The 10,692-nt window shown below is 34.6% G+C and overlaps 2 protein-coding genes across 2 annotated transcripts; one reads left to right on the top strand and one right to left on the bottom strand.

Annotated features, from left to right (window-relative positions):
* The first annotated feature begins 4,111 nt into the window (after positions 1 to 4,111).
* Positions 4,112 to 7,021, top strand: LOC123660800 (ADP-dependent glucokinase). The gene is made up of 3 exons (XM_045595836.1): positions 4,112 to 4,599; positions 4,730 to 5,172; positions 6,103 to 7,021. The coding sequence occupies exons 1-3, from the start codon at positions 4,265 to 4,267 to the stop codon at positions 6,789 to 6,791; spliced, it is 1,467 nt and encodes a 488-aa protein (XP_045451792.1). The 5' UTR covers positions 4,112 to 4,264; the 3' UTR covers positions 6,792 to 7,021.
* Positions 7,022 to 9,758: 2,737 nt separating this feature from the next.
* LOC123661032 (nuclear nucleic acid-binding protein C1D-like) lies at positions 9,759 to 10,578 on the bottom strand. The gene has a single exon (XM_045596046.1). It carries the CDS (start codon positions 10,392 to 10,394, stop codon positions 9,960 to 9,962), a length of 435 nt encoding a protein of 144 aa, XP_045452002.1. The 5' UTR covers positions 10,395 to 10,578; the 3' UTR covers positions 9,759 to 9,959.
* Between the last annotated feature and the right edge of the window lie 114 nt (positions 10,579 to 10,692).

The raw sequence follows: 10,692 nt of genomic DNA, 5'->3' as shown, positions 1-10,692 counted from the left end.
TGAAAAATGACAAGAGATTTATCACTACCGATTAGCTTTACACGTTTTAGTTTAGACGAATAAATTAGTAATAGTAGCGCTTAAACGGGGACTACTATCTTACAATATTTATATTTGCCGTACGAATAAAATAATATTAACGTTTGTATCATTTCATCATCATCATCACCATCATCACTTGAGACTTTTTTTTGGTATCGCAGGGGAACCCATTTCCGGGTGATATCCAGGACGCCCGGGTAGGCAGTCCTAGACCCTATGTGGGCTTCAGCACTTGGGGGTTTAATACCGACCAAACCACTGCTGGAGCCTTCAGCCGCTTTAATTGGAGGGATCTTAAGGCAACAGGATCCCTCCAGCGACAGGCTGGCCTCGGCAAAAAGGCCAGACTTCTCCTCCATTGGGACTTTCCAGCTCACCTCTGAACAATCCCGACGACGCCGTGTCTAGCAGGACCGGGTTCCCATCCCGACCCGACACGGGCACAGGGATATTACTGGAGGCGCATTAAGTAGCACCTCCTACGCACCCTCGTTCGTCTCCTGCGGAGGGGTGCCTCGTCGGCGGCTTCCTCTCTCTTCCGCTCGTCATTCTCCTTCTGGGACATTACTGTCCCGCAGAAGGAGACCATCGCCTTCCAGGACTCGTCGTCGCACGTCAATGACGCTCGGCAGTGACAAATCCCCTCCGAGGACTGTCGTCAGATCGCGACGCAGCGTCACCCATCTCGGGCACACCTCGAGGGTGTACTGGGCCAGTCCACCGCCACGCTACAATCGTGAGCCAGCGCAGAGCAATCCAGCCGTCGGCTCCCTTTGGGTCGTCCGACACAAGTATTCCCAAAGCAGCCGTGCCCAGTGAGAACTTGCGTCAGACGGAAGGTGAGGGGCTTGCGCTTACGGTACATCCACCGCTCAAGGACCGGGCGCAAGGCAGCCGTTACGCGTGTGCCACACGGCTGCTCCGCCAGGTCCTCCTCCCACCTCCACATTAGCGCTTCTTAACCTATCCGGCGCACCCGTAGGATCCCGTCCAACGTAGAGTTCTCACCGAGACGTATGAGTAGGTATCGGCAAGGACCTCCGCCACGAGCTCCCACGGGGGATAGCCAGCTAGAGCAGTAGCTGCAGCCCACGATACCGTACGGTACCCCCGGATTACCTTCATCGCGATGATCCTCTGCGCAGACCGCAGCGTGGCCTTATTCCTCGCAGTGAGGTGATCCGCCGAAACCGGGGCACCGTAAGTCGCCATACTCCAGCAGAATCCAAAATATAACTGCCTGCAGGCGGCGCTGGGTCCACCTGCCCCTCCCTGCGGGACACCACAGCTGACTCGCACCCACTCCACGGACCCCGACCGATTCTCGAGACCTACTTTCCGATCGGAGAGGTACGCCTCAAACAGCCTCCTTAGATACACGGGCACTCCGAAGAATGTTAGTGCCTCCCGAATCACTGCATGCGGGAGGCTGTTGAAGGCGTTCGCGATGTCCAGCGACACTGCAACCACCTCACTCCTTTTCGGGTTCCGCCTCATCCGTCACGAATTGGAATTCTGAGAGTCCGGGTCCCGCGCCCTCCTCCAGGTGCTGAACAAGCCGGGAGGCCACTATTCTCTCCAAGGCCTTCCCAGCTTCGTTCAGCAACACTACCGGTCGAACCGACGAAGCCGAGTCTGGGGTCCGCCCTGCCTTAGGAAGTAGGCAAAGCTGACCCTCTTTCCAGGCCCCTGGGAACTGGCCAGACCGCAGGCAGTGGTCAAACAGTTCCCGGAGGCTGTCACCGAGGTGACCGAGAGCGATCCTAAGTACTCTCCCGTGCACCCCGGCTGGACTCGGTGCCCTCTTTTTACTCTGAAGGCGGGACAGGGCCGCATCCATTTCAGCCTCTGTGACGGGTGGCGGAACACCCTCCTCCGTTTCCTCCTCCATGTTTAGAATTCAGTCTATTGTTTTTGTTGTTTACTGAAAGGCAATCTAGTGCTCCAAATAATAATCAGATGATAGCAATAGTTGTATATTACTAAATATTCATTGTTCTTTTGTGTGCATTTTCAACACTTATATTCTTGGGTCCGCAAATTCTAACGACTCCCAGAGAGTTAGATTCATCAAATTTTGTTATTTTGCTTAATGCTTATAAGAGAATAATAGATTGATCTTCTTTATCATTAATTCTCTTTATTTTAAAATTCAAATTTAACAAATGAAAACTTGTACAACACTTGTATCACTGTATCACATGTATCTCACTTTTAACTTATTTCAAAATAAAGTTGTGTACCTATCTTTAGTTTGATTAAATGTTTCTTCTACGTAAAATTAATTGCCTTTTTTTTAAACAACAGTTTTGAACTTTTTATGTATCTAACTGACTTATTAGTCGATTCGATAAGAAAATATATATACTCGTCGCTGACCGTTACAGAGTAGCTTAGCCGCGCTCCTTGACCACTTAAATCGTCGCTAGAATACCTGACATCCTATTTTGATTAGAAATGAGTATAGTATATCTTATACTATTAAACGAGCAATTCTTGTATATATATATATATATATATATATAATCTGAATCTCGGAAACGGCTCCAACGATTTCCATAAAATTTAGTATATAGGAGGTTTCGTGGGAGATAAATCTATCTAACTAGGATTCATTTTTAGAAAATGACGTTTTATCCCTGTTTTTAGGGAGTGAAAAAATAGCTACAATATCGTTAGAATACGAAGGTAAATTTCGCAACTGTCATTAAAGTTCTTATACTATTAAACGAGCAATTCTTGTATATATATATATATATATATATATATATATATATATATATATAATCTGAATCTCGGAAACGGCTCCAACGATTTCCATAAAATTTAGTATATAGGAGGTTTCGGGGGAGATAAATCTATCTAACTAGGATTCATTTTTAGAAAATGACGTTTTATCCCTGTTTTTAGGGAGTGAAAAAATAGCTACAATATCGTTAGAATACGAAGGTAAATTTCGCAACTGTCATTAAAGTTGTAATAGCTCGGTGGGAAATCGGCCGGTCGGGATCAACCGAGGAGATCATGGTTCAAATCCCAATGATCCCTGATCAATTATTTTTTTCCTTTTTTTTAATTGCACTCGTTATTTAAAAAAAATATTATTCATATTTTATAAATATGTAATTCGAATTTAAATATGAATTCCAAAAAACACGATTTACTAAAAATACCGAGCTAGGCTCGGTCACCCAGGTACTATATATATATATATATATATATATATATATATATTAAATAACTGATATTATATTTATATACTTTATTAACTTGCAACGCACTTAACACATGAGTTCACGTTACTTTTGGCGTGAACTTGTGGAGGCCTATGTCCAGCAGTGGACTGTATAGGCTGTAATGATGATGATGATGAACGCACTTAAAATTACAAAAAATATATTGGTGTCATGGGGCACCAAGTGGGAACGAAGTTCCTTCGGATTGTATAGAAGCAACACAATTTGAAAAAAAAAATGTTGAATTTTATTTTCTAGTTCTTGATTTTGTTTTTAATTTTGTTGATCGGTTTTTAATTAAGTACATAAAAGTATTTAGGAAATTTAGTATTTTAGAAAATAACAAATACCGTAAAATGAAATAAATCAAAGAAAATAATAATAATAATTCAAACTATTAAGTGATATAAAAAAACATATGTCTTTATTTATTTTTGTCGACAGTATAAAATTACATGAATAATTTAACAAAACTTTACTAGTAATATTTTAATTTTACAAACGTCATATTATACAGTCGTGTGACTGATATTACGTTACTTCCGTTATATATTTTTCTTACGGTTTTAGTATCACATTTTTTTCAGTTCAGTCGCCCAGCCAAATGTCAAGCCTGCCGTAAGGAACTTCGTTCCAAAAAATGTTTCGACAGTCAACGGATGAACGGAAAGATTTATAAAATGGCAATGCTGTGATTAAGCTCTTTTATCGTGTTTATTGTTTAGTACATACGTAGCCTGTTTTATATAAGCTTCTTTTACATAGCGATCATTCTCCTTCTCTCTATAGTCCATGCTCTTTTACTATTTTTGACAGCTGACTTTGACAATTATTTCACTTGGTGAATGGCCGAGTTACTTATATTATCTTTATAACTATAATAATATATTATTTACACACTATCATTATAATGAGGTGACGTGGATCTATTACAAAGCTCCTTACTTATGCATTCCAATATAACGTAGAGTAATTAGAAAGTGACAATGGCCGGTACGCCGGTTAAATTGGGCTCGATACTATCGTTCTGTGCTGTGCTTTATGCGATGTTTTACAGAAGAGATAACTTCGGAGATGTAAGGCTATCATCAGTGAAAGTACATTTACTTCACCTAGAGAAGGAGAACAGAGTAGGGTCTGGAATTCATCAACCTAAAGTGGCGCTTGGCTATGGCGCCTGTCATGACCTTTTCGTTAACGCGACCTCATTATTAAACCCTAAAGATTTAAAAGGGAAGCCTGAACATTTTAATGAGATAACCAGTAAAGAAGAGTTTATAAAGAGCTTCGCTTATTTTTTTAAACATGGTGCAGCTGCAGAGTAAGTCAAACTTTGTTCAACAAGTTTCGGTGATTTTATAACTTAAAATTTAACTTATATTACTTTTGCCAACATGTTATAGTTTTAGGTTAGGATTTTATGTATTATTTACATGAAACATTGATTTCAGACGATTTATGTCCAATGGGGAACTTTATGATGAGTTAGTGGAACAATCACTAAAATTACCTGATTCAAGATGGGCAATTGGTGGAAACGCTCCTCTCATGGCAAAAAGGTTCCATTTGGAGGGCTGGAAGGTGTTGCTAGGTGCAAAAATGAGTAAAAAATTAAAAAGTTACATTCCAAAAGATATAGAAATAGTAGGTGATGAAAATGACGAAGAAGTAAAAGATGATGTTCACATGATATTAGAATATAGGGCTGATGAAGAATTTGGTGTATATAAATCACCAAGAGCAAATAGATACATTATGCACAATGATGAAAATAATCCATTGTTAACGTCATTGGAGAAATTAGGAAAAACTTTACCTTTGTTTAGTCCTAATTTGCTAGTCATTAGTGGTTTACAGATGATGGATAATTTTCCATTCAAGCAAAATGGAAGAGGTAATGATATATACTTTGTATTTACAAAACTATCAAATTTATATAATGTAAACATAAATTCAGTAAAAAATAATGATAAATGTATTTTAGTAATTTATCATGACACTGCAAAATATTTATTAGTAAACCATAACTTTAACATATAACTTTCCAATATGAAATTAAGGCAATGATAATGTTTTCTACAACTAATGAATTTTTAAACTAGTTTTGACCTTTTGAAACTAAATATATACCCGAATGTTATATAGTAATTTATTATAAAATAGTGTCAAATATCTAACATGAGTTCTACAATACTAATTCTAACATGTCTCAGAATAATAATAGGTGGCTTTATTAAAAGTACCCCCATATATCTTATGGAGAGTGAATATTATAAGTATTCCTCCATTATTTATTAGAAGGCAATTTTTGGCTAAAAAACATTGTTTAAAACTACAATTTAATTACTCAAACAATTTTACAATAGATCTTTTAAATGAACTAAATATATTAAGTTCTAATAATTATTGGCATAACAAAAGAAAACTGTTGTTAGCTTCCACTTATTTAGAAACAAAAGAGAACAATATGGCTAGTAGTAACCCTCTTAAAATATTTTCATAAGATACGTGGATTTCTAGAATAAATACGCAAAGTTGTATTAGATGTAATCTTCTTAGCGTAATTAAGTCGAAAAATTCTTATGAAGTAAAGACGATTAAATTTTAATGTAAAGTTCTAGAAGAGATTAATGAATTATATAAAGAATTTATTAGAATTTTCACTGATCGAAATGTGGTAACGGGTCTGGGGCTGCATGCTCTGTACGCCCTTTTTTTTTGTATTTATAACAATGTTATCTTGTCATAAATACTAATAAAAATTAAAAACTAAAATAATTTTGTAATCATTTTTTTTGATAATCCATGTTTTTTATACTTTCAGATTTGAGAGCTGAACGGTTGGACCTAGTAAAACAACAAATTTTAACACAACCTATTAATACTTTGGCTCACTTTGAAATGGCTAGCTATGTAGACTTAGAATTACTTTTACACTTAACAACAAAAGTAATACCATTTGTAGACTCAATTGGTATGAATGAACAGGAATTATCTAACCTCAATAGTGTCTTAGAATATGGTAAAGTAATGGTTGTTGCCGATTCAAATCCAAGAATAGCTACAGCTTTAGACCAAATGCGGAAAACATTCGAAATAATCAGACAGAAGAATATACAATTTGGAAGCAAGAGAAAATTGACGAGAATTCATGTACACACTCTGGCGTATCAAGCTATACTAACAGTGAAAGATTCAAATTGGAAAAGAACAAAGGCAGCAGCTGCTAAAGCCTCTTTAACAGCGCATAGATATGTTTGTAATTCTCAAAATATAGCTTTGGATAAAAGCAAACTTTTGCTAGATGATAGCTTTTCAACGACAACTGATAACAATAATAGTCGGGTATTTTTTGAAGCAACAAGACCAGTTGCTTGTTGGGATGAGGTATTAGACAATTATGAAGTAGATATTTGTGTGGCTCCCGTTCTAATTTGCACTGAAGCTCAACTGACAGCGGGTGCTGGTGATAACATATCAGCTGCGGGATTAGTATTGCAGGTGGAAAAATGAATTTTAACTTTATTTTGTATGGAACAAGGTTTGAACAATTTGTTTTTTAGGTGTTTTTATAGATAAAGATATTTATTGATCAATTTTATGTTAAATATCTTATAATTACCAATAATAGTTTTTTACTTTAAGTATTCAATAATATAATAAAACTACACTTTTCATGTAAAATTAATATTTATGCTTGAATTCTTAGGCAATATTGTTAAAGTATATTCAATTGGTCACTATATTTTCTTTGTTTTTGCGTCTATTGAATCTTGTATAAAACAAACTTAGTATTATAGTGTAATACAATGAATAATTCCATTGAAGTAGTAATTTCTAAATTATGGAAAGTGCCATTTGTGTGTGTTAAAACATGTATAGGTACTAGTCGGCGCGGATCTTAAGCATGAATTGTCAACCTGAAAGGCAATAAATTGTGGGTCTTTTTATTGGTATGAAGTAAAGCACAGGAGGTTGGTAAACCTATTGTACGGTGATTGGCTAGTAGCATGACACCTAAAACTGCCAGTCGTATGCTTTTAAATAAATAAAAGGATTAATATGCAACAACTTTAAAAGTTCACTATTTTTTAATATACTCATGGTGAAATGTCTACCATCAGTATTTACAGATAGCAAATGTTAACTTATTGATATATGTGATAGATACTTATAAAACTATTTTGTATCATATTCTTAATTTATTTTATTATATTTTCTATTTTTTTTTCATATTTAGTTTAGTAAAACAATTTTCTAAATCAGTAAAATGCGTGGTGCATTTTGCCATTCCTGTTCAATACGCATAGCGAAACACACCGTTGCCAAGACCTCTAGATCAGCACCAGTTACTATAATGACAAAATGTGAATTATTTTTTTTAATTCTGATGTCATATTTGAGACTAAATTGTTTGTTTCAAGAGGAAAAAAAAAAATTTGCTTAACGCTTCTGACGCATTGCGATTGATATAAAATTAATATGGTTTGTATGTTTTCCCCTGTAGTATCAATCGTTCGAGTAAAATAAGCCATATCACAATTGACATTGGTTTAAATTGCCCTAGTGGACGTGTACTAAATCCATTGCATTTATCAATCATGTGGTGTCATAAATGGCAATTGGTCTTATCTGGGGAAGCTTTAGAGCACAATGCTTGATCATGCTAGTTTTACATAATTTGAACTTTAAATATGATTCAAGTTTTTAATTTAATGTTTTTTAAGTATATGTCACTAATGAAGCTACACCAATAAAAGAAAAGGAGCACACAATCGCACTTATTAAAACAGCAACATTATGAGTATTCCATAATTAAATGTTAAAATTATTCCTTTGATAAATTATATTTAGGTTTTTGGTTCCTATGGTTTAAGAACAAACATCACTTCAGACAGCATGATTATTAAAAATGTGTATCAGGTCACTTGGCCACTAAATGACGACACAAGACAAATCTTATACTTTAGTTAATATAGTATCTAGCCTGTAATGTTAAAGTTTCTTATGAAAGTACAATGTTTAGTCCACTATTTATTGATAATTATGTTTATTTTTCATTACTGTTAAGGTTTGGATGTATATTTAATTGTTAGTATTTTTCCACTATATAAATAAAATTTGTTGACTTGAATAAAATCTGAACATTCCCATTCCATTGAATAAACGTGAAGTGAATTGTGACTATGTTTATGAAAAATAAAACTATATTAATGGTTATAATATCAGTTTTTATTTAAATAAAACCCAATAAACAAAATTTGCATATCAAGACAAAAACAAAACTTAAAACAACTTAAAGATACAATCATTTTGGTGATTACACAAAAACATAACATTTGTTTTAAATAAAATAAAACTAGTGTTTAGCGTTAAGAAAATAGTAACTTATTGTTGTTAGTTATCTTAGCCACGGCCCTTGACCAATTAAATCTTAGTCAATTAGAATGCTTGTCCCAAGAATTTTTAACTGATCAATATGAATATGGCATTCAGCAGTGGCAAGTGACTTGGCTATGTGTGATAATAAGTCACTATTTCTTTACACTAATACAGTGTATAAATAAATAGTTTAATACTTCATTATAATCTTGCTTAGTTTTAGAAAGATTTAAATTGTTTTCAATTAAAATCTTTATTTATCTAAAGACCCTGTAGGTGGGTTAGTGAGTACATAATATATTAACTTTACAGGTCCTCAAAATTAACACTGCCCCAACCCGCTCTCTTGTAAAACAGTAATAATCCCCATACTTTTTTTAAAGATACTTATGATTTATTACAATACATTTATGAGTAAATTGTTATCTATTGAATATAATATATTTGTAGCTTACCCTGTTTCAACAGTTGCTGATACAAATAAGTTACTGATAGACTTTGTCTGCAGGAAGTAAACCTGGACTTTAGGGCCTGTTTTACTTCAAGTAATAAAGTACAAGTTTTGAATTCACTGGTGACAGATCAAAAAATATCTAACAGATAAAGTGTCATTTGATGGTAAAAGAAAAATATACAATGAACTTTTATCTGTTGGATCCGTTTTACATGAGGCACATTTATCAACAACTGTGAAACTAGTTTTTAATTTTACAAGTTAATTCTCAAAACACCTAACTAGCTAATATGTGAAATACATTGTGAGAATAAAAAATTTAGGTTTTATAATGATTATATATACCATTTAATATGATTATGACTATGTGATATAGTTGTATGAGCCTATCACTTTATATTATTAAAAATATATTTACAAACAATTTTATAAAACTAATATGACAGCCATATTGAAAACAATATTAAGAAAATTTTGCTTACAGAAACATCAACTTCGTTGGTTTCAAAAAGAGACAATTTTTGAATATTTAATAAAAACCCAGAAAAACGAGTTATTATAATTAAAACATACAAAATACTGCTTCTGTAATAACAAATAATCTAAATATATATTTATTCTATAATTCCATTATTTGTAGGTCATTAATTACAGAGATTATTTAATTACAATAAGTTATAAATTCTAATGACATCGATTACATCATGCATAATTTACATCTATATTAACGGGAACCAACAATGAACATGATTGAAGACAACTACACAGATCCACGGGTAAAGAAAAAGATATTTAGTCAATTCAGTCTTAACTGGGGTGTTTAAAAATAATAATGATGTAAAACCTTATTCATCGTCTTCTTTAAATTTAATTTTTTTATTCGCCGGTTGACCTATAGCCCTGTAGGGGTCATAGAGACCGCTTCGGACGAACCTTTTCGCAGCTTCCAAATCAACAGTGGGCCTCTTTTCTTTGTCTTTTACTTCTTGCCATTTCGTCATTACAGTTTTAATTCGTTGCAGCTCGTCCTTTATGGGATGCGTTGTAGGATCTACTCCCTCAACTCGCAGCTGCACCCAATGTAGGGAATTCAATGTAAACGCAAGAAATAGATCTAACTCGATCTGCGCTGGAAGGCACATCTTATCGTATTGTGCCTTCAATGGCAGTAATTTCTCCAAGACCTTTTGCAATTCAATTAAATTCTCCTTCAGGCTCTCATATTTATTTACGAATTCTTTGTCCTTGGCGAGTTCGCCGTATTCAAAATTCCAATCCATTTCGACTATGTTACGTGAAATACGTAAATATTGCAGCAAATAATAGAAAGCCTTACGAATTACTAAAACGATTGCAAATTGATTAGGAAATTACAATTTTCCGGAACAACCACGTTTTTCATTTAACCTTCAAAATTAATATTTTACACTGACAAATGACAAATTGACAATATTGTTGTTTTAAAATTTATCTCCAATAGGGAAAGGCAAAGGACTATAATCCATACAGCCTAGTTTGAATTTGTGTTTTGTTCCGATATAATAAAAGGCCGGAGCCAAGTCTGAAGTAGCTTCATTT

Source organism: Melitaea cinxia, chromosome 16 (genome assembly GCF_905220565.1).
Source record: "Melitaea cinxia chromosome 16, ilMelCinx1.1, whole genome shotgun sequence".
Classification (NCBI taxonomy): domain Eukaryota; kingdom Metazoa; phylum Arthropoda; class Insecta; order Lepidoptera; family Nymphalidae; genus Melitaea; species Melitaea cinxia.
The sequence above is the reverse complement of the archived record's forward strand: the minus strand, read 5'-3'. Positions and strand labels throughout refer to the sequence as shown.

Excerpts from the sequence above, each read along its gene's own strand:
- LOC123660800 (XM_045595836.1), top strand. The coding sequence starts at position 4,265 with ATGGCCGGTACGCCGGTTAAATTGGGCTCGATACTATCGTTCTGTGCT. Across the intron at positions 4,600-4,729 it reads AAACATGGTGCAGCTGCAGA|ACGATTTATGTCCAATGGGG; the intron begins GTAAGTCAAACT and ends CATTGATTTCAG. Across the intron at positions 5,173-6,102 it reads ATTCAAGCAAAATGGAAGAG|ATTTGAGAGCTGAACGGTTG; the intron begins GTAATGATATAT and ends TTATACTTTCAG.
- LOC123661032 (XM_045596046.1), bottom strand. The coding sequence starts at position 10,394 with ATGGATTGGAATTTTGAATACGGCGAACTCGCCAAGGACAAAGAATTC.